The sequence below is a fragment of the Culex pipiens genome, chromosome 1 (assembly GCF_016801865.2).
Source record: "Culex pipiens pallens isolate TS chromosome 1, TS_CPP_V2, whole genome shotgun sequence".
Taxonomy (NCBI): domain Eukaryota; kingdom Metazoa; phylum Arthropoda; class Insecta; order Diptera; family Culicidae; genus Culex; species Culex pipiens.
In genome coordinates, this window is record NC_068937.1 from 125,371,495 (window position 1) to 125,399,234 (window position 27,740).

Here is a 27,740-nt window from a genome sequence, read left to right on the forward strand (position 1 = left end):
GTCAACGTCGGACGGAGTCGATAGATTTTTTGTTCGGATTAAATTAAATGATTTTTTAAAATGAATTTAACTTTATTGGAATCAACATTTCTCAAACATTACAAAGATTTTCAATGACACACTTTATTGTCCACGAACTTCACTGCTCCGACAGCACCCCATAGCACATCACCAGCACGTGTCTCGCCAACTCTCGACACTCTTCATTCTGCTCAGCCCGCGCCACCACACTCTCCCGGGTACACTCCTCCAACCAGCCGCGCAGTTCCATCAGCTCCGCGTACAAATCCTGCCTCAGCACCTCCCTGCTGACGGCCATCAGCACCGCGGCCAACATCTGCAGCACGCTGGCCCTCACCTTGGGCTCCTCGCTGAAGCGCAGCATCACGCTCAGCTGGACGAGCTCGCGAGCAAAGCGACGCCCGTCGGGACAATTTTCCGCGCAGATCATCAACACGGCAAGCGTTTGCAGGAACGTGGTCAGCAGCAGTTGATCCGCGTCGTACTGGAAGGACAGATTGGCGCTGAAGAGAAACTGCTTGGAGCCGAACCCGCGGAGCAGCGGGTAGAAAAAGTGGCCGGCGACGGGGGAGAAGCGGTTGATGGTTTCCGGGGGTTGGGATGCGTTGAGGGGGCGCGAGCTGAAGCGTCGCGTTTTGGACTGGATGCGGTCGCGGACGATGCGTTCGGCGAGGGCGCGCTTGCGGGCTTGTTCCGCTTCTTCGCGGAACTTGGACTCGAGGAGGTTGGTGGTGGGGTTTTTGGGCTGGGTTGGAGATGTTGGGGTTGGGGGTTTGTCGGTTTTGTCCAGGTTTGCGAGGACTTTGGCCATTTGGGCTAGGATGTCCAGCATGAGGACGCGCCGTTGGAGGGAGTACTTGCTGATGTCGGAGTGGAACTCTCGGCATAGATATTCGGCGCATTGCTTTGGGAAGGTGGTTCCGATGCGGACCAGGCAGGTGAACTTGAGCTGTTCAAAGTCTTCCATGTAGCAGCGACTCTCGAGGGAGAGGAAGATTTGGAGTAGGTCCAGGGCTAGTTTGAGGTCGTTGTTGGCCATTTGCTGATCGATAAGGTCTGGAGCGGCTTGGATGGCGATTTCGAAGCGTTGCGGCGTTTGCTGGTCGGAGTTGTCGAGCAGGACTTCGCGTAGATCTAGCAGGTAGCGCGGCCGCAGGCGATCCTGGTCGATTTTGGTATCGTTTGAAAGATCGTACGGTTCCAGATCATCGTCCGAGTCGAGCTCAGAGTCATCGCTGTCGCGTTGTTCTTTGCGAGTGACCTTCTTACTGTCTGGAAGTTTCATGTCTACGACCTCAACTTCAGCAATGACGGGAGTCTCGACAGGTTTGAAATCAATCAATTCTCCACGTCCAGTTGAGCATTCAAATAACTTCTCAACCAGTTTGTCCAGCACTTCCCCACCCTCAATCAAACCCTGGGACAGCTCATCCCCAGCAAACCGACACCTGCCGCCATAGCACCTCAACTCCTCCACCACCGCCAGCGTCTTCCCATCAAACCCTTCAAACTCAAACCGGAGCCGATTCTCCGCCGGAACATCGCCCTCGTCAAACCGGCCCAAAATCACCTCCGCCACGATCATCCCGACGCAGCGCATCTGCTTGACCGGTGACTCCAGGTGGCACTTGAGTCCGCCAAACAACAGCCGCCGAAACTCGCGAACCTGTTCCGCCGAAGGTTTCTCGATCTCCGCTTGGTAGGCCATCGCCAGCAGCAACAGCTTGGACGCGTACAGATGCTGCTCGAAGGGGGTTCGTTGGATGGCGGTCCGCGAGGACCAAACCGTGATCAGTTCTTGAATTAGGTCGTGGAGAAGGGTTTTGTTCTTTCGTGCGAGCAGGTGGAGGAGGTTTTCGACGACGGGATCCGGGTTCGGGAAGGTGCTGAAGAGGGGGATCTTCTGGGTTAGGACGTAGCGCCAGTCGCCGGTGAGGGCTTCCGGGAGGAGGTCGTGTAGGTCGATGCCTTTGTTGAGCGTGATAACTGCGATAGATTCGATGGCCGCGCGGGACAGGTTGGTGAAGATGGCTTGAAGTAGGGGCTTGTGGGAGTTTGAGTGAGCCCAAATTGAGAGAATTTGAAGAGATGTTTGAAGATGGGTAGATTGCTTGTTGGAGTTGAAGTCGGTGACGATCTTGCTTAGAAGCTTTGAGAGGAATGTCGGATCTGTGGTGAGATTTTGATGGATTTCGGTGGCCCTGGCTACGCAATCGATGGCCTTCAAGCAGTGTTGAAGCAAGATTTGTGAGAATCGTTCCGGCAGGAACACGTCTGGGGTGTTCCTTTGAAGTACGTTCGCCACTCGGTTTGGAACGGCCACCAGAAGCTGCACCAGTTGTTCGCTGCTAACTTGGGCATTGTGCTTCGCCAATCCATCAATTTCCGAGCCTCTCTCAACCAACGTAGCGTCCACGATCGTTCCCCCAAGCCAGTCATCGTCCTGAACTAATCTACTCAACATCAAAGCAAATACCTCTCGATTCCGTTCCAGCAGCGTCGCGTCCGTCAACACGCGTAGATTCTCCACCACAAAGCCCCGGTTACGGTCCACACAGAACAACCTCCAAACGCGCCCATCCGGCACCGGCATCCCGGGAAACTCTCCGTCAAACCGTGCCACCAACTCCTCCAGCAATCCCGGATAATCCTCCGCCGCAAACCGGTCCCAATCTACGGCTCCGCCATCCTCCCGATCAACCCGAAACAGCTGCTCCGGAGTCCTCGGCCCCGGCAAGCACTCCAGCAAGCCGTCCAGCCCCCTCCGAATCGCGTCCAACTCCTCCCCGGAACGAATTCGGGGCGTTTCTTGCAGCACCCGGCGAAGATCCTGCGTACAGCGCCTCAACTCGGTGCCAGCTGAAATGACACAAAGGTGACGCACGTTTTTTCACCCGCACTGAACATGACACTTCTTTGAGAATTGGGGGGTTCAAAAAACGCGCGCGCGAGAGACAGAACCGGCGAACTCAACTCGTTTTCAGCGGCCGTGTCGAAGCTTTGCATGCAACTACCAATAAATTATCAGCGATGCAACAAACTAAAATCGTTCAAAAAAGCAAAAAAAAAAACGAAACTCACCATTGGTACTGCCCAGCGAAAGTCCGCTCAGGTCCGACAGCAGGTCGTTGGCCGCCGGCGCCGCAGCCGTCGGCTGCGCCATCCCTCCAAACAGATTCGCCGACGAACTGCCGCTGCTCGGACTCATTCCGAAGAACAAATCCGTCGACGGCGCCACAGGCGTCGGCACAGCCGCCGATCCAAACGCCGCAAAGTCGGCAAAGTCATCCCCAGCAGCAGGTTTGCTCGCCGGCGGCGCCCCAAACGCCGACTCAAAGTCCCCAAACTCGGGCACAGCAGCAGCGGCGGGTACGTCCGCGGCTCGCGGGTTAAAATCGTCCAACTCCTCCAGCTTGCCGGGGCTGCCGACCGACGGCGGGCCGGGACACGTCTTGAACAGATCGTCCCCTGTTGTCGCGTTCGTATCATGCGTCACGAGGATCTCCTCGGCGTGGGTGTTTCGGTGGGTGGGCGAGTTGATGCCCAGGTCGGCCGTCGGCACGTTGCTGCTGGCCACTGTTCCGGTCGATTTGCCGAAGCTGGACGCGGCGCCCATGTCGATCTTCTTGGTCGCTTTCGAGCCGCCGACGGGTTGTTTGGTCACGGCGGACACGGTCGTCGGGGCTTTGATGTTGAGATTGATCTTCTTTTCGCCGCTGCCGAGGGTCGAGCCGGAAGCGTGTGAGTGGGCCGAAACGGAGGATGATTGTCGCGTGGCGGGGCTTTTGGAGCGCTCCTTGTCGTAATATCTGGGGGAAAGAGAGATAGAAAAGAAAAACCTTATTTAAGCCACCGCAGTGATTGGTACCTTCCTCACTAAATCAATTGTAATAGCTTCCTGTTTGTATTTTGTTGTGCCTGAGTGCTTGCTAGAGTGCCAATTTTTCATAACTCATTCTAATGAACAGTTGTTGGCTCGAAATTTGATTTACAGCAGATCGTTCCCGTACTTCCCTAGTATTTTTTAAATAAATGATTGCAATGCAATACCCGCTTACCGGTAGTGAAATTATAGAAAAGTGTAGTTAGAATCAGACTGTGATTACGCTTATACCTACAGCTAATCTTAGCGTTAGATGTTGTAAGCTCTTGGGCTACATTCAATGACTTATTCCAGAATGGCATTGTTCCATAATTCCGACCATAAGGCTATTGCAAATATCTATCAAAGTTTATGTAGAAAATTAAAACACAAATATTCAAAAATTCAGAAATTAAAAATTCAAGCATTTTACAATATACAAATTTTAAAATTAAGAAATTCCAAAAATACACAAAAATCGGAAATTTTTAAGTTCAAGAATACAAGAAAGGGTTTGTTCAATTCTGACTTCCAAAGATTTTCCGGATTTCAGTCTAAAAGGCATCATTCCCGATCGGCCATTTGGCGGCTATGTTCGTTTTAGAAAAAAAAATTCAAATCTTGATTCAGAAACTATGACCTTAAGGTGGTAGATGGTGTATTTCACTTTTGTGGCAATGACTGTCAATGATTGTTCTGAATTCAGGGTCCAGAAATAGTAGATTTATATGAAAAAATAATTACTATGTGTAAAGCTTCTACAAACAACACATCCAGAGTTTCTTTTATAAGGTCCTATACTGCCCATAATTGAAAATTCGGCTATTATGCCAAATCAAGTATTCCGAGAAAAACGCGTTTTAGTGTTTGTGACAAAATCTCCGTCAAGGCAATTTCCCATAAGAATGGCATATTAGCCGTTTGGTTTTTCGCATCGGCAGCCAAGTCTAAGCACTATTTCAGTAAAATTCAAGTTCCAGAAGATGCGTTGGAACATCTCTACCACCTGGTGCTAATATCTCGTTTTTGCCAAAAGTGGATATTAGCCGTTTTTTCAATGGTGGGCAGTATAAACATATGAAAGACAATAGCTTATAGGTCCTTTTAAAACAAAATCTAGACATAGAAACCGATTTTCTGTTTGAAATATCCTGAACCAATATTTGAATGTTTTTTTTTCCAAAAAAAAAACCGCCAAATGGCCGATCGGGAATGATGCCTTTCAGAGCATTAAAATGTTAAGCTGTTAAAAAAACTAAAATTCTAAAACTTAAAAAAAAATCACAAATTTTAAAATTGGAAAAAAAATTCGAGCCACGTAGCCCAGTGGTAACGCTTCTGCCTCGTAAGCGGTGGATCGGGGTTCAAATCCCGGCTCGAACCAACACAACTGGTGATCATTTCCCTTCTGGATTCGATTGCTTAGTAAAGGGAAGGTTTAGTGTATCGTCACAAACCGGACCTTAACAACGACACCTTAGGAAGGCGACATATGGAATGTCAACATTAACCTAAACATGTTAACATTAGTTGAGTAAAAAACTGCCACTGAATCCTCTTTGTAAATGCCGGCCCCGATACTGTTCAAGGGTGTTCCCCTCAGGAACTGGGAAAGATTTACTTTTTTGCCTTCCTCACCTCACTGAGGCAAGGCTATAAAATCACTTAAAAATTGAACTTTTTAAATAAGCCTTCTAGATATACCTTTACGTATACATATCGGCTCAGAATCAAATTCTGAGCAAATGTCTGTGCGTGTGGATGGACGTAGAATTTTTTTTTCTCACTCACTTTTCTCGGAACTGGCCCGACCGATTTTGTCCGGATCTATGTTTTTAGATTCGCTATCAGGTCCTTTAAGTCTTTTTTTAATTTCATCCAGTTTGGTGCAGTACTTCAAAAGTTATGTTAGAAAAACTGTTTTGGTTGATACTAAAAAGGGTCATTATTTACATAATTTGAAAGCTCCGGCGGATAGCTGTCGGAACTTTCCGCTCAGTGCACGTCGTGCACGCATACAAACACTGCAGTGCTTTCAAATGAATAATAAAAATTAATCATAGATGGCAGCACTCAGATGTATAGTGTCTTTACTAAGTAAGCGTTAGCCAAAGCTTTCAGGAGGAAGGCAGCAACCACCTTCTGGTGGATTAAGTAACGTTTTTACTTTAATATTTCAATTTCAATTCGGTTTTATTGGTGAATAATCAAGATACAATCAGTTCTTTTGCAATTCATAACAGAGTTTTGGAGTTCCTTTCAGCTGTGTGTTGCTTCATAATCCATTTTGGATCAATTATTTCTATAACTAGGGCACTAACAAGAGCAAGAAAAATTAAAAAAAAAACTTGCTTATTTTTACTTTAAAAAAATCCCAAATTCCGAAATTCTAAAATTAAAATTCAAAAATATAGAGATTTGGAAAAAATGTACAGTTCGATTATCCGAAATCCTCGCCAAAATTTTACTCCGGATAATCGAATCACGAAATGTTGATTTCTTCGCAAAAGCTCTCTTACCTAAAATATGAATCTAAAAATGTTTCAAGTTATCTGCTTTTCTGTGATTTAAGATGGCGGCATATATAAATAATGTAATATTTAAGAGTTTTAAAAAAATTTAAAATTTATTCTTATCTTTTCAAAAGGCTTTCCAGAAGACAAAGAAACATAAAGTTTAAAAAAAGTTTATAATTCAAATATATGTTTAATGTCCTATAAAAATAGATAACCCCATAGCTTATAGGACCTTAAAAAACTCTAGATATCTAGACATTTTTTCAAGCTTTAACTAGGTGACTTTTCTGAGCAGTGTTTGGACGGAGATAGCGGAGGTAGCATTTATTGTTGGCCACGATACATATTTGTGTTATGCGTTAAGAGGTATTAGACTATGATAAACTAGCACTTTTTCATGTTTGAGAGTTGGCCAAACACGCAAACAAAGTATACTGTATGCAGGCTGACGTTTCTGTAAACAAAACTGTCAAACTGTCAAAAAGTGCGAGTTTGTTTGATTGTCATAGTTTAATACCTCCTTAACGCATAAAACTTTGTTTGAAAAATTCTAAATGGAACGATTTTTGCACCAAAGGATTTAAAATTTTGTGCAGCGACTTCTAGCTAGTTGCTTTCCAGTTCGGTAAATACTGAGACACTTTCCAGTGCCCTTAAGATGCCTCGATTTTTTACGCAAACTACTGTATCCAATGTCATTCTGGTTATGTCTACGCCATAACTACTTTGGCTATTTTTTTTTTTAAATAAGTGGTTCTCTCTACTTACCGGTTTGATGAAGGCCCATTTGACTCTGTATCTGAATCTTCCCGTTCTCCGTCGTACTGGTAGTCATACTCGTAGCGATCTCTTCCCTCGTTATCTACAAAAGTATCACAATTTTTAGTTCCATAACTTAAAAAGATCTCCATCAGCATGATCAACTTACATCCCCGATCCTCGCTCCTCCTGCCGTCGTACCCGCTGTCCCGGTACCCGCCATATTCGCCGCCACCCCCACCCCCTGATCCACCGTACCGCATTCCGCCGCCCATCGCTTCCGAGCTCATCCCGATGTACTTGTCCTTGTTCTTCTTGGCCTTCTTGCGCTCCTCCCGCAGCTTGTCGTCGTCCTGGATGAAGTCGATCAGCTCGCGCACCTTGTGCCGCACGTTGATGCCCTGGTCCTTGCCATTCTCGTCCACAAAGGTGTAGTTCTCCAGCGAGCGCAGGTCGTAGATGTGCTCTCGGGACGAGGTCACCACCCGTTCCGACCCGTTGCGCACCAGGTAGTTCAGCAGCAGGAGACTCTAGCGAGGGGAAATTTGCGAAATGTATTTCTGGAGGGGTTTTCTTGAAAGAATTTGACTCCTACCTTGTACGTCCTCCGCCAGTTGGTTTTGTTGTCCTGCAGCATCCGCTTCCACAGCATCGACATGACCTCGGGAAAGTGCTCGTACGTGAAGGTCGCGTGGGCCAGCTCCTGCATCAGCGGACCGGTCGGGCCCCACGCTTCGTCGTTGGTGGCCTCGCGCACCTTGCCCTCGATCTCGGTGTAGTTCATCACCACGTTGGTGCTGGTTTTTGGAAGGAAGAAAACGAGAAGAAGGTAGATCTAATTAGTCCCGGACTTCAACGCAAACGAGAGCCTAAAGTAGCCCAAATTACCCCCCGCCATAAGAGAGCTCTAAGCTGCCGTGTCATAATCATCCATGCCATCAGGTCGTTCTTCGCGTCAAGGATTTCATTCAGTTAGCTACCAGAAACACCAGTTTTTTGTTGTTGTTGTCATTTTACTCCCCATTCTACGCGATCGTACGCGCGTACGCCGTTGCAGAAATGTTACTTAGGTGTATACGCTGAGTCTGAGAACTGTGAGGATCGCTGAGTGTGTTTACTACAGCCAGACAGTGTAGAGAAGAGAAGGCAACTTTTTTGAAGGTGATCGTCCGCGGTCGGTGCAAGAGGGGACAACCGGCACATGCCACCGCAGAAACCGCACACAGTGGATTTGTATGGATCATGATCATGTGTGTGTGGATAGCGTGAGTCACGCGGCACGGGTCTTTCAGAGGTTGGTTTTGATTTTAAATTTTAAAAATTCCGAATGTTTTCTCTACTGCAAAAATCAAGGATCCTGCAGCAAATCCAAATCCCAGGACCATCCAGGTGGGTAAAAGATCGGTGAACAGTAGAGGACTGCTGTTTTCGGAGTAGAACCCAAAAGCCACAATGCCAAAAACTACAACTTCATGCGTTTTCAAGTTCAAGAAAACCGCATTGTAATACAACATCCTTTGCAGAAAATTTAGATTTTGTTTTCTTAAATAACACCGCACACATGACGATCATTGTCGGTTCGGTGCTCAAGTCAAAATTTTCATCCACCAAAACTGGCTTGTTGATGACGACTTTAGTCACATCGTTCAGTCGTTGACCGGTAAAAATCTTCCCCAAGGGATCATCGAGGGGTCGAAAAACACACAGTGTGGAACTGAGAGATCACTTTTTGCCATCTATTCGACCACGGACACAACGTAGTCTTCCACAGGTATTGATTCGGTCGCAGTGTACAGGACCAGCGCTAGGAGAGTAGTTTGTAGTTTCCATCTTGACGGGGTCATCGTTGGAGCACAACTGATGGTTTGTTTGAAATTGTGAATTAGTCTTATCTTAGATTGGAAAAGTAACAAATTGAAGGTTTTTAGTACTTTGCTATGTATTTAAGGATGATATTCTATAAGCTAAGATTTATTATAGCTTTTCATAGATTTATTTAGACTCTGAAAAAAAATGTCGCACGGACTAATGGTCGAAAAGATAAAATGTCGGTGGAAAAATGAAGGTAGTCCGAATTGACAGTAATTTCTCAGTTCCATAAATTTTGTTGAATATTAATATAAATAAAAAAATCATTAGTACTTAATAATCATCAGCCAAGGGCTAAAAAATCTTGCAAATTTTGAAGAATCGAACAATACACATATAGGTATTTTATGTTTAAAAGAATGGGAAAAGCTAAAAAAAACAGCAACCAAATTATTTGTTTAAAATAATAGAAAACTGAAAAACAATCCTGTCCAGACTCGATTATCCGAATAGAAGGCCTTGACAAAAAATGACCGAGCCACGTAGCCCAGTGGTAACGCTTCCGCCTTGTAAGCGGTAGATCAGGGTTCAAATCCCGGCTCGGACCGACACAACTGGTGATCTTTTCCCTTCTGGATTCGATTGCTTAGTAAAGGGAAGGTAGTGTATCGTCACAAACTGGACCTTATCAAGACACCTTAGGAAGACAACCTATGGAATGCTAACATTAACCTTAACATGTTAACATTGAGTTGATTAATAAACTGCCACTGAATCCGCTTTGTAAATGCCGGCCCCGATACTCTTCACGGGTGTTCCCCTCAGGAACAGGGAAAGATTTACTTTTTTTTTACTTGACAAAAAATCACTTCGGATAATCGAATCACGATTTTGTTTTCTTTGCCTTATTTTTGATTGTTAAGCTTTAGTATGACCCTGAAACTTCTCTAAAGTGTTTTAGAATTTTTAAATTCAAGTAGCGGCCAAAATGGCGATGATGAAATATTGAAAAAATGCATTTTTTTAATTTTCCAGGCATTTAAACATTCAAATTTAAATAAATTGGGGTCGCAGAACTTGAATTTGATGTTTAAAGTAAGAAAACAAAAAAATACGATTTTTTTTTGTTGTTCGTGATTTGATTATCCAAAGTCCCATACAAACTTTCGGATAATCGAAACTTCGGATAATCGAGGCTTCGTATAATCGAGTCTGGACTGTACTATACTTACAAGAATGTAATACAGTCCAGACTCGATTATCCGAAAGCTTTGGCATAATTTCACTTCGGATAATCGAATCACAAAAACATTTTTTTCGTTGTCTTATTTTCGATTGTCGAGCTTAAGTACAGGGTGAATACTCAAATCCCATTTTAAAATTCCCGACTTTTCCGAAACTCAAATAACACGTATTTCTTATCTAAAGAATGATTTCAAACAAAAACTCTTAAAAAAAAGTCAGTATCAGCAATCAAAAACAAATTTTAAATAAATTAAAAAAAAACTATTGATTTTTTTGTAAAAACAGAAACATAACAACCAATTCCTAAAAAAAAACTTCAAAAATGGAAGCACTCATTATTTTGATTCAGAGTAGAAACAAAAAAAAATCAGCCAATCAGTCTAAGTGTTTGAAAAATAACCGAAAGCTTAACATTACTTTCAATTTAAATGTTTATTTTTAAATTTAGATGACGTATAGTTTTGATTCTTAGTTTCAACTGGAAATGGCAAAGAGTTAAAGATAACTGAATTAAAAATTTAATTCTTCATTTCATTTTATTTGCAATCATAGAATGCTTAAAACATGATTATTATTATTATTCTTTCAAAGAATTTAGAAGCATATCAAGGAATTCGTTAAAAAAAGGTTTTTACCAGTTCCCTTATCAATTTTGTATATTGTGATATTGAATTTTTGAATCAATGTTGATTTATCTTGTTGTCAGTTTTTAACTGCCATAATTTAATTTTTTTTTTAAATTCAAAATTTATTTTGATATGGTTCCATGTTTTACCACTTATTTTAAGTGAAATGTTTGACAAGACATATTCTTTAAACATATTTGCAATACCTTAAATCAAATTTTCTTGGATTTATGAATTTAGTTGAACAATAATAAAATATTATGCAAATTTGTGTCAAATGCATCCTATATTAATTTGGATTTATAATGCCTTAGAAATCATTTTAATTTTCAAATAGATTGAAAATGTAAAAGGAACCTTAAATTTAAAGTATGTTATTAAAGAAGATTAATATTTAAAGTGCATTTTATTTCAAAATTGTAAAACAAAAATAAATTAAGCGTTAAAAAATAATTTTCAAACGAGTATGCTTAGGATTCCCGACTTTTTAATAAAAAATCACAAATTACCGACTTTTTTCCCGATTTTTCGGATTTTGGCAAATTCCCGACTTTTGTAAAATATTTGAGCTTTTGCACTCGTATAAAAGTTATGATATTTGATGAGACCAAAAATTGTATTTCTATATGTTTTCTGAAAAAAAAATTCAAAATAATCAAACTAATAGTCCTCATAATTATGTATACAATTACAAATTGGTTAAATATCAATCAAATCATTACAAATATCCCAAATTCCCATTTCCATTTTTATTCCTGTAATTTTACATTATCCTGGAATGATGATGAGAACGGCAAATCCTTTATTCTGTTCGTTACATAAGTGTATGCGTTTTGAAACAGTGCCGAGAACAAAAAGCCCCCCTTCACTACCCACCTCACCCCCACCTTGCGGCGGCATTATTATTACGAGCTTTCACATCCATCTTCCGGATCACTGCCATCCATCCCGTCCTGATGCATGGCATTTAAATCCGTCTACCCGTGATGGTCTTCATCACTATGGTAGGACGGACCAACCCACAACCTCTTTCGCGATGAGCCACCCAGCAAGGACTTACTTGGAAAGAGATGGAAGAAGAAAAAGCAGAAGCAATGATGTATGGCTTTTATTGTTCCTGCCAAGGAACTCATTAAATGTACGATGATTTTGCCTTAAGGATTCGCCAACTACTTCGAGCTTAAAGTAAAGTGGACTGTTTTTTACGATGTGTAAATGAAAATATAATTTTCAAATATAAGCTTTTATTTTCAAAAAAAAATCGCATTAGATTTTTGTCAAAATTGTGCACATTATCCTCTCACAAACCTCCAAAAACCATCCCAGGGTTAATGTCGTGGGTCGACCTTGAACAAGGGGCGCAATGGGGCCTGTGGGATTTGTGTATTGTCACGATGGCGCTGTGGGAAGCTGAGAGAAACCACCACCCACAATCACCCATCACGGAAAAGTTAAAGTGTGCAAAGTGAAAACTATAAGAGTGGCAAAAAAATAGTGGAAACTGTGCTCTTATCCGTCAGAGCCAGAGCCAGAGCGCGATTCAGTGCTTTTTCATTCTGGAACCAGTAAAGCTCAATGAGTGGAAACGAGATTTGCTGGAACGTTGATTTTATTGCAAGGTCGAGGCACAGCTGTAGATTTAAAGGATTTTGGGAAGATGTATCCAGAGCGATTGAAATAATCTTTGTTAATTATATAATTCATTTTTTTTATTTTGTAATTAAGTATCAGTTGAGAATTTTGCTCAAGAATTTTGAAATTCATACAGAATTAAATCAAAACTCAAAAATTCCTCAAAAAATACACTACCTCATAGACAATCGACACCCTTTTTGCTCGATTCGTCACAACTGTCTGTTTTTGAATTTTTGAGACCAGGTCACAGACATAAACACACGATACACGTAGTAGGGAACAGTCGTCTCTCTCTCTCTCTCTCCATTCATCGAATCAAAGTTTCGCGCTCCGCTACGTGACACTCCATTAAAGCTTCCGACGTTCAAGAGTGCTCGGCTGCTATAGCTGGAGGAGTTTCAAGTGCTTCGTCGTGTCGTGTCTAGAAATTAACTGTGTGTAACGCGAAGCGATCGAACTCTTCGATGTCTCTTCTTGACATATTTGGGTGCTCCTTTCTTGGGTGGTTCAGGAGGTTTGATTCATGCAAGACTTGATATCAGAATTCTATGACTTTTTCAGTTTTAGATAGAGCGTCCAATTTCCCGTCCCGGGAAAAAAAATCCCGGGAATTCCCGGGATTTCCCGAAAAAAAATATTTCCCGTTTCCCGGGAAATTTGTAAATTTCCCGGGAATTCCCGAAATTCAAGCGGAAGTATACATTTTCTTAAATTTTTGCAACTATTTTTTTAAATTGCTCTGAAAAAATAATAAATGAACAAACTCAACATGATTTTGTTCAATTAAATGAATTGTTTGGTTTTTATATAATTAATTATGATATAAGAATTATTTCTGATAATATTAATTTTTGAAACAACTGGGAATAGATCTTGCTTAATGAGTATTAAATTATTACAATTATTAGGTAAGCTTTTAACAGATTGATGTTATATCATCAAAACAATATTAACTCCTTACCTCCAAATTAAAATTGAGATTTTTTTACGTTTTTGTTTACCATGATCAAATGAGATGAAAATCGAATTTGTGCAAAAAGAATTAATTCAATTGGTTGAAAACCTAGTACTAAAGAAATTACATTTTGAAGTAAAAGAATTATGGAGCACTGGTGCAACTACAGTTGTTAGAGGATTAAATGTGAAAAAATAGAAGATTTTTTGTGGAATGATGTTAATTTATCGTTAAATTTAAATCATGTTGCATAATATTACAAAACAAAATCATTGAAAAATTACTTTCTATTGTTTGTTCTCGAAAAATGCAAAATATATTCAAAGCTTACTTCAAATATTTGAAAACATTGGGTTGTTTAGAGTAAAACCAACACTAAAAAGCTTTACCATTTGTTCAAGAGCTGAAACAAGTATCTGTCATGAAAAACACAATTTTTGCATGTTTTTTTTTTCTCATTTCAATAAACTGGTCACAGAGGCAAGTTTAAAATTTCTCATAAAAAATACCAAAAAACATTTTCTTGTAGTTGAATGATTTTTTACATGCAGTCAAGCTGTTAATTGATCTTCACACTTATTTAAACCAGTAATGTTGATGTCCTATACAATTTTGTTGTATAATATTAATTAAAACCAAGATCATAACAATGTTCAACAAATTTATAATTTCCCGGGAATTCCCGGGATTTCCCGGGAAATTGGCTGAAAATTTCCCGTTTCCCGGGAAATTTGTAACCCCGGGAAATTGGACGCTCTAGTTTTAGATAAATATGGTTTTATAAAAATATGTGGAAAACATTTTACAAATTCAAAAAATATTCATAAAATTACCAATAAAACTTTTTTTTCTCTCTGTCAATCTGTGTATTTATTCTCAGACGTTCCTTGGTAGTGTACAGAGCTAGTCCATCTTTGGCAGCACCGTGTCGTGGAGCGAAACGAAACGCCACCATTACCCGGAATCACCACCACCACCACTACCCCTTTCCGTGTAGCTTAAGTTTGAGCTTTTATCGGTGCAGAAACACACGCTGCTGGAATTTCCGATTGAATGCCTTAATATAAAAAAGGTCGAGAAGGTAGAGCGGCCTCTACAGGTTGGGCGATTGTTCGCAATCAAAAAGGTGAAGAATGTTATGCCAAATCGACATAGTTAAGTTTTGATGATTCAGGAAATGTGGGAAAATTGGAGGTTTCAAACTGTTCAAATGTAAATCACATCTTTTCTAGACTGTGGTCCCACAATTAATTTATTTTCAAATGTTTGAAACTGTCTAAAATTCAATACAAAAAAAACTAGCTTTATTCACCTATGTGGTTGGTGCCTTCCTCACTCCTAACCATAAAGGGATAGCACAAAAAAAAATCTGAAAATCATATTCATCTCAATGATAAAACTTAGTCTAACTAAAATCTGGCATAAAAAAAAATACATCAATATCATTTAAATGGTCATAAGAAGAGACAGAGTTGCCAAATTTTCCAAACATTAGGCACGTTGGGACGGTCTTTTGATTACCTTCCGAAAGATAGTTTGGATTATGAATCCGGTCCTAGATTTTATACTTATAAGTGAAATCCTGCTCAAAAAAATTACAAACATGTGTTCATAACTTGAGGCAAGGTTGCCAGATCTTCAAATTTTATGACTGAATAAATATAACTTAGGTGGTCATATTTGAGAAAGGGATGCCAGATCTTCAAACTTTAGACACATTAGAAAAGAATTTTGATAAACATATCCAAGAAGACCGAGCCACGTAGCCCAGTGGTAACGCTTCCGCCTCGTAAGCGGTAGATCGGGGTTCAAATCCCGGCTAGGACCAACACAACTGGTGATCTTTTCCCTTCTTTTCGATTGTTTAGTAAATGGAAGGTTGTGTATCGTCCAGTGTTGCAAATGAGTGATAAAAAAGTTATCAATAGATTATCTCTGCACCAAAAATATCCGAGAGTTTAGCGGCCGTCACTATAGCTTGTGAGATCTCTTCTTGTATCTCGTGATTCCCAGCGATGTCGTTCTCTCTCTCTATCACTCCTCCCCTTTTCCTCGACTATGCGCTCTCACCGCTGAGTCTCTCAATATCTCCGAAAACTGCAATGAGAGAACGCGAGAGTGCGATTAGGAGCCGACCACGCATGACGTCCCGTTAAACTGCGTTTGCGAAATTGGTTTTGTGGCGGCTTTTGTGGTTAAACGCTGTTGCAGTAGGATGATCGTGGAAGCGGGAATGAGAGAGAAAAGGAAAATGTCAATCGCGAGTGGGTAAACACGAAAACGTGTTCGGCTATGTTCGGCGCTGAGATTTTCAATGAGGAGAGAAGAGCAGTTGTATTTGAGGTATGAATATTCAGGCGGGATAATTGTAGTTGCTGAGAGCTGATATTTTGTTATTCTAACAACCCTGGTATCGTCACAAACCGGACCTTATTACGACACCTTAGGAAGACAACCTATGGAATGTTAATATTAACCTTAACATTTTAACATTAAGTTGAATAATAAACTGTCACTGAATCCGCTTTGTAAATGCCGGCCCCGATACTCTTCACGGGTGTTCCGCTCAGGAACAGGAAAAGATTTACTTTTTTTTACTTATCAAAGAAGAGTCAATAGAGGATCCGGACGCTATTTTTAGGGTTAGTGAAATTTCACGATTTGGCGAGCAGAGTGAAATCCGCGAAATTTGGCTTTTTACGCAAAATCCCGTGAAGTTTTATGTTTGTGTGAAAATGTAACGATTTTTCTCAAAATAATTTATCAAATTCAAAAAGGAGTAAAAATAATCTTATAAACTACTGTAGAATTAAGCGAGTAAAAACCTGGGTTAATTACTAATATAGGGTTAGTGATTTTTGACGATTTCGTGGACGGCGTAAAATTCGTGAAATTTATCAATTTTCTTAAATATTTTTTTAAAATAACAACTTAATAAATGTTTCATCCAAAAAGACTATTTAATTAAATTTTATTAGTTTTGAAAAGTGAGCTAAAATCCCTAACAAAATTTTTGTTGAATGGGCTAAATGTAGCAGAAAATTCTATCCAGAGTTTTTTTTTTTTTGAAAAGGACCTGTCTGTCATACACAGAAAAAAATAATCCGGTAAATTTACATCATTAATGATGTACCAAAAGTGCACGTCATTAATGATGCTAATTTACATCTAATTCATTGTAAATTTTAATGCCATCCGACTTAAATATGGCGAACAAAAATTGCTTCTGAAACTTGTAATTTTCCGATGAAATCGATGTAATTTTACCGAAGCCTAAATTTTTTTTACTCCGTTGAATTTTGAATCTGATGTAAATTTCAAACGTTTTCATAGCTCAATGTTGTTTTCAACGACGCACTTTTGTTATCACTTTTAACCAATTGAAGCAGTTGATGTACATCAAACTGTACTTTTCATTGATTAGCAAAGACAAAAGTGGATCATTTTAAACTACATAAAACTGATAGCTTGAAAAGTAGTATCAGAATTAAAATTCAACGGAGTTATAGGAGTAGTATGAAATTTCACTTAAAGCAACAACAAAATTGCCACTTAGAGAATGCAAATTGTGATGTTAGCTTTGCGGAAATTATTAGCATTGAAAAAATGCAATACTTGAAACCACGGTGACCAGAGGAATATATACTTACTCGGTGCAACTAATTTTCATTTATGTTGATAGATCGCAGATCCAAATTTGTAGGGACCAGTCTCGTAGCGTCGCGATTTCCTTTAGAATGTTGTGTCGGAAGCCGTTCGCCGACACGCCCACCTCGTGCCCATTTAGGCCAAGATGATCTACTTGCGCTCCAATTGCTTGACTAAATGCTCCGAGCGTAGACTATTGAAAAAGACCTTATCCAGCATGACGTCCAGACTGAGTAAACTGCAAACAGGAAGCTGCAACAAACCACAATATTAGTTTGGAAAAAAATCCATGTCAAATCCATCCCACCTAGAGCGAAAGCTTTATGGAGGCGTGACGATTTGCGTTGTCGCCAACACGCCCCTGCATGCCCAGTGACCTAGCGTAGTCACTGGCCGGATTCAGGCTTGGTTGACCTTCCTGGTTCATGACAAACTGCTTAGAATAAATACTAAATGTAGACCAGCAACGGGAGATGTTCAACCACAACTTACAAAATTTGTAAGCTAATTTAATTAGCCTAACTGGGGCGATCCATCTGGGATGCACTAGAATGGGTTCAGCCCACCCTTGTCGAGTGCGTTCAAATCGGCGTTCCGTCACCTCCAAGTTGTCTAAACAATCTGGGTGAAATTAGCTAAATGCAGCATAGCTGCGACCATTTACGTGCCTCGTCGCAGATTGGCCGCTTCCTGGTCGACCTCGGCCCAAGATGCCCGTATTGTTGTTTTAGTAGAACGATTACAACACCAACAGCAGCAACGGTATCTGGTCGAACGAATTTGCTCATCATATACACCGTTTTTAATCGCACTTAACCCGATGACGATCCCAGCACAGATTCTCGTACGCATTCACACCTTCGAAAACAAAAAGCTGCAGCCGGTTCCCGGCGAGTACCGACTGAATTCCAGGTCGGAATTTAAATTCGATCCGCGACAGGCGACGAGTGTGTTGTTTTAGTTTTGTTTTGACTTTTGAGTGCAATGACCTTGAACAGCGACGACATTGACAGATTGGCTTGAGGCTGTCGGAGTTGCGTGATGGTGTAAACATTTCAAACGGGCCTAGAATTTAAAAACCAAAAAAAAGGTTGTAGGGTAGTTGGAGGCAAATATGTATTTAAAAAAAACTTGACCTCAGAATGATATTGCAAACTCATGAAATCATGAAATTAAATATTTACTTCAATTTCAATTAAAAATTGATTAAAAATCTCTTCAGACATTTTTCTTTGCGATCAAATTAACTTATTTCAAATATTCTCAGAACTTAGAAAAATTTCATTATAGTAGTAATATCGAATCGACATTTTTAGAGTTTTTTTGAAAGGTCCAATAAACCAAATTTTGGGTGTTTTTAAAACCGCCTTAAGTCGGGAGTGTTAAAAAACACTCAAAAAGCAAAAACTGAAAATTTGGTGTATTAGCCCTTTTCAAACGAAAATCGTAAACGATTAGAATTGATTTGCTTAAAAAAACATTTTTGCAATTCCGTCGTGAAACTACTTACTTTTCCTGTCATTCTTGAACGACGAAATAGCCTACTTTTCTGTACCAAAAATAATAGAATCGAATAGCAACACTTTTCAAAATAAATGCTGAAAAGTTCTACTTTTCAGCACTGAAATGGGTGCTGAAAAGTTGAACTTTTCAGCACTTGTTTCGAAAAGTAAAACTTTTCAATTTTTTTTGATTTAAACGATTTATTGACAAAATACATGAAAATTCGACTTAAAATTTCACTCAATGGGTGTTTTTCGAAATTGCAAAAAATGTTGTATGGAACTCGTTGCAAAACTTGATTTTTTCAGCACTCGTCGTATTTATCCAACTCGGTGAACCTCGTTGGATAAATGTACGACTCGTGCTGAAAAAATCCTCTTTTTGCAACTTGTTGCATAAACTACTATTTTGATCTCTTGGCACAACGTGACGTTTTACGATACTGTCAATGTTAATAAAAGTGTCAATTTTTCGATTTTAATTTAAAAATCCTTTGTAGTAGTTTTGCGCCTATCAAAAAATATGTCTTTGTACTGAAAATAAAATATGCTTTATCGTTAACATTTCAAGAGTTTTTTTAAATGGGTCCAATAAACAAAATTTTCAATGTTTGCTTTTTGAGTATTTTTGGTACCGCATTGAGCAAAAATTTAAAAACTTTGTTTATTGGACCTTTTAAAAAGATCTCAAGATTTCATCTCAAGCCGTTTTTTATAGTTTTTCCTAAAATATTCGTTCAATTTAAACTTTGGAATTTTGCTAAATATGTCTTTTTGAATATTAAAGGTGAATTGGGAGATTCTCACACTCATTTTTGAATAAAAAGACTAAGTCAACTCAATCCGAATTCTGAAACGGAATTCAACTTGAAACGTATACGAGTTCCGTTTCAAACGCAATACCCGGTACCGGTTGTTGCGTTTGAAACTGAATTCCGTTTCAGACTGGGTGAAAAGTACGCTCTTTTTGTCGGAGTAACCATTTATACAAGTTTTTAGTCTTTTTTGGTAAGCCAACTTTACTGTGTAAACTCCGACACTTTTGATTTTTCTAAAACCTGTTCCGACCGTTCCGACCTGAAAAACCTGAAAGCTAAAAAGTAAATAACAAATACCGCGGAGGAAAGAAATCAACGAGGGCCACCATACCGGTCAGGAATCTACTATCGGACGTGGACATTACATTGAGATTGCCGGGCATCTGACGAAGGATCGCTGAAGTAAATTCATGTCGGCCATTCAACACTCGCAAAAAAACACCTTACTTTGCTCTTCTTGGCCCCCAAGCTCCGTTCACCGGTTCCAGATTATCGGATCTGGCGAATCACAACAAAGGCACAGCTCGCCATGATCGTGCTGGAGAAATATCTACAAAAGGACGGAATGCCCCATCGAAACCGGCCCCGTAAATGAGCATCCGGCCAATGTGAACATTCCCGCCATCAGCAGGATGGTGTCGCTTTGAAAGTTGAAATCGTACGGCATCGACGGGCCCGAGGTAAGCCTGTGGATCGGTAACATTCAGCTTTAAAACTTTCTACAGACGGCATTTTCTCCGGGTCCACTCCGGCCCGGGACCAACAAAACAACTGGACTTTCTGGTGATTCCTCCTAACGCGTTGCAAGCCCTGTTGCACCTTCCGGGCGATTTTCTGGTGCCGATCGTGATGTGACGAAACTATAAACAATAGTTGCATTTCAAGCAAAACAATGTTATAGGGCCGAAGCCGAAGTGTAAACAAAGAGTCTATCCTGCTCACGCCAGTTGAAGTTTACATTTGGAACGGGCAGGATAGACTCTTTGTTTACACTTCGGCTTTGGTCCTATTACAATGTTTTGCAAGAATTCGTGTCTACAATGTAGATGATCCTGGAAAAGAAGTTTCATTCGAATTACTTGTTTGTTTACTTTATCAAACCTTGTTGCAACAAACCATTAATATTGGATTTGCAGTTGAAATCCAGCAGTAAAAAATTCCACTTCCACTTCGCTGCGAAACAAACATTGAACTGTTTTTGAGTCTTTCGCTTGATCTGTCATTCGCGATGCTAACCAAAAATAGAATTTAGAGGCTTTTTAAGTTTACATTTCGAAACATTTACATCAGAAATATATTTACATGCTCTTTATATTTTCAAATTTTTGATTTTCCAGAACCAAAATTTATATTTACATGCATTTCATAAATTACATTGAATCTCACTTTACATGGAGGCTGTTTAAATGCAAAACAACTTTTTACAGTGAATTTCAAAATTAAATTAGGCATGTTTACGTTCAAAGCATGGTTTCAGTGTTGGGTAAATTTACATTTTTTTTTCTGTGTATGTTTATAGAACATATTTAAAAAAGAACTCTAGCTATTTATTTTACTCATTTTGACTGGTAAGATTGTTAAATCTTGCTTTGATATGAAATTCAATTAAATGAAAAATGATATAACAGAAACAAATTAGCTAAATCATTTTAGCTTTGTTAGTCGAATATTAAAAGAGCAGTTCAGTAAATGAGATTACGCGTGCCCGACATTTTGTTTCAAAATTTATATAGAGCCAGCCCATCCATAAACCAGAAGGATAATGTTTTTTTGAAAATTAGGAGATTTTTTTTTGTGTCGCATTCAAATTTAGTGAAGTTTTTAGTTTATTAAAGAATAATATGTAATGAAGCATAAAAAGTAGTTTCTGTGATTTAAACATAGGATTTTCAGAGTTGATAAGTGCAGTGCTTCTGGGGACGCGCAGTCCTGTTTTTTCGTGATAATTTTCGTCTCTTTTGTGTCGCTATTTGTGTGCATGGGGTGATTGGGCATAATAATTGAATAATGCCTTCATAAGTGCAGTGGTTCTGGGGACGCGCAGTCCTGTTTTTTCGTGATAATTTTCGTCTCTTTTGTGTCGCTATTTGTGTGCATGGGGTGATTGGGCATAATAATTGAATAATGCCTTCATAAGTGCAGTGCTTCTGGGGACGCGCAGTCCTGTTTTTTCGTGATAATTTTCGTCTCTTTTGTGTCGCTATTTGTGTGCATGGGGTGATTGGGCATAATAATTGAATAATGCCTTCATAAGTGCAGTGCTTCTGGGGACGCGCAGTCCTGTTTTTTCGTGATAATTTTCGTCTCTTTTGTGTCGCTATTTGTGTGCATGGGGTGATTGGGCATAATAATTGAATAATGCCTTCATAAGTGCAGTGCTTCTGGGGACGCGCAGTCCTGTTTTTTCGTGATAATTTTCGTCTCTTTTGTGTCGCTATTTGTGTGCATGGGGTGATTGGGCATAATAATTGAATAATGCCTTCATAAGTGCAGTGCTTCTGGGGACGCGCAGTCCTGTTTTTTCATGATAATTTTCGTCTCTTTTGTGTCGCTATTTGTGTGCATGGGGTGATTGGGCATAATAATTGAATAATGCCTTCATAAGTGCAGTGCTTCTGGGGACGCGCAGTCCTGTTTTTTCATGATAATTTTCGTCTCTTTTGTGTCGCTATTTGTGTGCATGGGGTGATTGGGCATAATAATTGAATAATGCCTTCATAAGTGCAGTGGTTCTGGGGACGCGCAGTCCTGTTTTTTCGTGATAATTTTCGTCTCTTTTGTGTCGCTATTTGTGTGCATGGGGTGATTGGGCATAATAATTGAATAATGCCTTCATAAGTGCAGTGCTTCTGGGGACGCGCAGTCCTGTTTTTTCGTGATAATTTTCGTCTCTTTTGTGTCGCTATTTGTGTGCATGGGGTGATTGGGCATAATAATTGAATAATGCCTTCATAAGTGCAGTGCTTCTGGGGACGCGCAGTCCTGTTTTTTCGTGATAATTTTCGTCTCTTTTGTGTCGCTATTTGTGTGCATGGGGTGATTGGGCATAATAATTGAATAATGCCTTCATAAGTGCAGTGCTTCTGGGGACGCGCAGTCCTGTTTTTTCATGATAATTTTCGTCTCTTTTGTGTCGCTATTTGTGTGCATGGGGTGATTGGGCATAATAATTGAATAATGCCTTCATAAGTGCAGTGCTTCTGGGGACGCGCAGTCCTGTTTTTTCATGATAATTTTCGTCTCTTTTGTGTCGCTATTTGTGTGCATGGGGTGATTGGGCATAATAATTGAATAATGCCTTCATAAGTGCAGTGCTTCTGGGGACGCGCAGTCCTGTTTTTTCGTGATAATTTTCGTCTCTTTTGTGTCGCTATTTGTGATTGGTGCGTTGGAAGTGGGGACGCGAAGTCGTGATTATTCAGGTTAATTTTTTTATGTGCTTTTGTGCCGCTGTTCGTATGGGGTGAGTGATTGTGGTAATCGAATAATAGCGTCATTGGTGCGTTGGAAGTGGGGACGCGAAGTCGTGATTATTCAGGTTAATTTTTTTATGTGCTTTTGTGCCGCTGTTCGTATGGGGTGAGTGCATAATTTGTAAAGGTGTTTTAAAAAATATTCGAAGTGAAAAGTGATTTTTTTGTGTGCCTTTTGTCGTGAACTGTGTGTGACTGAATTTATTGTTTTGTGATTTTCAAAGCCCTTCCTATATCATCGTTGATCGGAAGGCACGGCGTCGGGTGGATTGTGTTTAAATTTTTCGAATAAGGTTTTATTTTTTTTGCGGTGAAAAAGCCATTTCTATATAATGATCGAAAGACGCACTGACAATTTGGATCGTCGAGTTAATAGTGGAGCAAAATAACTATGTGTGAGTGATTTTGTGTGCTAACCAGAAAGACCTTCCCATAGCATCGTTGCTCGGAAGGCTCGCCGACGGGTCTGTTATGAAAGTCCTCCCCATAGCGTCGTAGCTCGGGAGGCATCGAAAAGCCAATACCCTATCCTACTAACCAAAAAAAAAAATTAATCACGTGATGCTTGAAGGAGATGCTGTGGATTCAACGGTCTCATGCGGTATCAACAAGTATATAGCGAAAAACTATGTGCTTGATGAGTCTGCAACTTCAACTATCGGACTAACATTCCTCCCTTTCGTTGAACTGCAGGCTTCTTGGGAGGGCGCCGGTATTGACTAATAAAGTAGGGATCTTCAGAGGTTAAACAGTGAACGGATGGTTGGCTCCCACTGATCATTTTTGATTCATTGTTTAACTTCAGCTGATCTGTCAATAACGGAGTAGCAGCTCATTGGCAGTCAACCATGCTCATGCTCATGCTCATGCTCATGCTTTAAACATAGGATTTTCAGAGTTATTTTAACATTTTTCAAAATCCGCGAAATTTGCGTGAAATTTTTTGTTTTGAAATTGAGGTCCCCGTGAAATTTGCCATTTTCGAGCGTGAAAAATCACTAAACCTACACAGAAAAAAATATTCCTGCAAATTTACATTATTTATCATGTACCAAAAGGTATCATGATAAATGATGTATATTTACATTAGGTTCATTGGAAATTTACATTAGATTCATTGGAAATTTACATTAGTTTTGGAATTTACATTACTTTTGGAATTTACATTAGTTCAAATCAACTAATTCTGATAGGCCAATGGGAATGAGAAACTCGACTTGGATTGCAGAAGGAAAAGGGTGTGGCCTATGTTCTATTTTAAAATGATTGAAGCGGGCAGCAAAAGGAAATTCGGATTTTAAAAAGTTGCTTCACAGGTAAAGGACGCTTCCTCGTCGACGGCCAAGTGGAATAACGCTGGACTGGAATCGAACGGACGACGGGTAGGATGTTCGGTGATACTGCTGCTACCCGCTGCCGACTGAGCCATCTTCGCATTTTATAAACGAGCGGCTAAAGCATCAACTTGTTCAGGAAGAGGCTCAGGCAGTGGGCCAGCGAAGTATGAGAGCGATAGAAAGAGAACCAAATATAACTATTTTTAGTTCGGGTAGTTTTGAAGTCAACGTTTGGCAGAAATACATTGGATATATGATTTACATTAAATAGGAATTTACACGAAGCCGAACACGGGTAGAAATTCATCAGATTTGAGTTTCCATGCTCAACGTTTCCATTAGATTCATGATTTACATTAGATTTAAATTTACATTGGAGTGATTTCCATTACTTTTTACTCTTTACATCATATTTCAACATTACATTGAGTGAGAATACATAAGAAACAGTCATTACGTGCTGTGTAAATTTACATATTTTTTTTCTGTGTAGTTATTTCCATTGCAATATATGAGATCCGCCATCAAAATTCCAGCATCCGATACTCAACTTTGACGCTTTTTTATACTTAAGTGTTGAACAACTTTGCGGATCTTCAAGCAATTTAATAGCGCATGTGGGGCACCAATCCGAATAAGTCAGTACCGACAAAACTTGGCAAGACACTTGTTCAGTTTTCGATTCTGAGTCGATAAGTACAAATGAAGGTGGGTCAAAAAAAGGAAAAATAATTTGTTATTTTTTATTTTTCTTTTAACCGTTACGTTTAATTCAATGAATATTTTCAAACCCTTTCCTTTCAATCGTGTGATGAGATTGAAAATCACAACTGAATCAATTCGTCTCCACCTGCTCAAAAACGTCCATGAAAGCACAGTGTAAATAGTGTTTTCCTAGAAATCAAAACACATCTTGAAATCTTGAAAAGTTCAGCGGTTCTCGCGATCACAATTTGAGTGAGTTCAGGGTAGTAAAAAAACAAGTTATCAACCACCTGATAACAAGTGGCGGGGAGAGGTGCAAGTGCTCTCCCACACTACCACCGACACTTGTAATAGCGCAAAAGTAATGGCTTGAAGTCTGGAGAGGATTTGTCGTATCACTTGGCGATAAAGTGAAGAATGAATGCATAAACAAATAAAACGTTGAAAGATAAAACGAAGATGGAAAAGAGTTGTTATCAGGTTTTTTCTTGGTATTTCAGTTTGACGAAGTGAAATTATACAGATTTGTTTGCCTCTACACTGTTATTTTGAAAACTGTTATAGTTCGTCAAAACTCAAAATTCAAAGTAATTAAAAAAAAGTAGTGGTTTAGATGTTAGCAGTATAAGGTTAGACAAACCCTTTAAAAGCAGCTTTAATCTCGCTGACTCAAGTGGGTGCGAGAATGGGTTGCTGTCCGCCAGGATGGACACAGTGTAAACACACCCCGCCCGTTAACGTCAAAAAGCGAGGGCCACAAACATTTCCCAATGGACCGCCTCCGCCGTAGGGATGGGCTGGGTTGAGTTTTTCGTAGTCCGAGTTGTGAAAAGCTGCGTGTGGGTGTGTTAATGCTGTCACTCTTCAACCCTGGTGAAAACTCATTTCACACCATCTCTCCAAGCTTGCAAGGGGAGTGTTCGGGACAAGTGCATGGACAAACAAAAACACAACGGAGCTGTTTGCGAACATGCTTCTTGACACTTCTTTCGGGAGGCATCGTCTGTCTGGGACAGCGTGCCCGAGGACACACACTCCTTGGTTTAAACGACTTGAGCAGATCTAATTCATATTTCAAGTCCGTTCAAGTCCGTTGGGACCTGCTGGTAAATCGATTCAACAGTCGCGGAGACCGATGCCAGAGGCATATTTATTGGGTGATTTTATTGCAAGATAATTTAGACAAAAGTCTACAATTAGATTGTGCTTAGTATGCAAATGTGCCACGTGCTATTCCACACAGGCAGCTCTGAATTATTATTCTCCATCAACAATGTGCTCACACTGCCACACATAACTGTGAACGCGTGAAACGTCGTAAAACTTTTTATGCAGTGCTGACGGGTACGATGTTCTTGGTTAGAATATGGTGAAGCACAATCTTGCATTATATCTTTTGCGATGAGGCTTTAAGGAACCTACATTATGATTGTGATGTTTTCATTTCACTCCCAGAAAACATAAAGTTTGTTCCACAAGTTTATGCTGAATTTGTAGAACTTTTTCTGAGGTGAAATTTGCATAAATACGTAAGGTCGGATGTCATGTATTGTACGTACATAAGTGATTTTTTTAAACAAGCCTAAACGGCATGAACAGTTCTCTATCCCATTCCCCAGAAAGCCGTTAGTCAGAGCGGCCTCTTCAACATTCTCAAGAATTTTTTTATTGGATCTCTTTGAATGACCCATAGGTAATTCAAAATTTATGAAATTCTAGCATAATCGAGGCTTCGGATAATCGAGTCTGTCAACAAATAAAAATGTTTAATATTGAAGTAGAATAACCCCAGCATACCTGCTCTGATACTAGATACCTAATATTATTTGGATTTGTGAAACCATAATATTCTTTTATTCTAGAAGTATCAAGTATACTTAGTTTAGAGTTATAACTGAATAAAGTAAAACACGGTATAAAACGTAGCTTGAAACGCCCATGTTCGTGGTCAACGTGGTCATGAATAATCGGCAGCAATTTACGATAACATGTTTGTGCTTAATGATATTAACTAATAAACTTGGGAATCAACGAAATAAACTTTAAGTAATGAGGTAAAAACCATGAGTTGAATGTTCAGTTTACATTGTAAAAATAACTAAGATAAATGAAATAAACAACTCTCTGCGAGGATAATATTTTAAAGATATTATACTCTTTATATTTAATATTTAAAATATGTATAATATCAGTTGCAATACTTACACTTTATCGGCGAGTTCTCGCACCTTCCACATGCTGATAAATTTATCCATTTTGTGTGATTGATTGCCTTCAGGGTCGCCTCCCAAACTTGAAAACACACACGCTCCGGAAGGATAATCCTCTTCTACACGGCGCGCGCTACGCAAGACCCAATTTATTTCACCAACTCACTGCCCTTCCAAAACAACCCAAATTTAATTCTGACGTTTCACTAAACAACCTTCCCCTGCTTCTGCTTCTTTTTCTCCAGCTTGATTGCTTTTACTTCACACACACACACTGCCAGCGCACACCTTGAGAGCTAAAACTTCCAGCAGGTCACTTGCTCTTCCTGTCTCGCTCACTCCCTGCCACCACCGCACCTTTCGCGAAGGTGTTGAAAAAAAGTAAGATTCTACCCTGTTCCAGGCCCCCTTGCGTGGCCCACACGACCCGTTTGCCACGATTCACACCGACGGCACCGCGTTCCGCGACGGATGTTCCGGGGTTGGGGAACCGTTTTCACGCCCAAAAAGCGCTGGAAATTCCAGGTTTTTTTTTCTCTCGCGTAGATTGCTCAACGGCGATGAACGACGACGATGACGGAATCTGACTGCTGGCGAACTGAACTGACGAGGGGAGAAC

At 40.1% G+C, this 27,740-nt stretch overlaps 1 protein-coding gene across 1 annotated transcript; it reads right to left on the reverse strand.

Annotated features, from left to right (window-relative positions):
• Window positions 1–51: 51 nt before the first annotated feature.
• LOC120427890 (uncharacterized) lies at window positions 52–27,740 on the reverse strand. Its single transcript, XM_039592824.2, has 6 exons — window positions 27,117–27,740; window positions 7,754–7,955; window positions 7,328–7,688; window positions 7,168–7,261; window positions 3,103–3,830; window positions 52–2,880 (listed from the first exon to the last, which is right to left on the reverse strand). The coding sequence occupies exons 1-6, from the start codon at window positions 27,164–27,166 to the stop codon at window positions 140–142; spliced, it is 4,176 nt and encodes a 1,391-aa protein (XP_039448758.1). The 5' UTR covers window positions 27,167–27,740; the 3' UTR covers window positions 52–139.

Coding starts and splice junctions, on each gene's coding strand:
- LOC120427890 (XM_039592824.2), bottom strand. CDS start 27,166: ATGGATAAATTTATCAGCATGTGGAAGGTGCGAGAACTCGCCGATAAA. Junction 7,956..27,116: donor CGAGAACTCGCCGATAAAGT/GTAAGTATTGCA, acceptor TCCAAAAACCAG/CACCAACGTGGTGATGAACT. Junction 7,262..7,327: donor GAGGAGCGAGGATCGGGGAT/GTAAGTTGATCA, acceptor ATACTTTTGTAG/ATAACGAGGGAAGAGATCGC.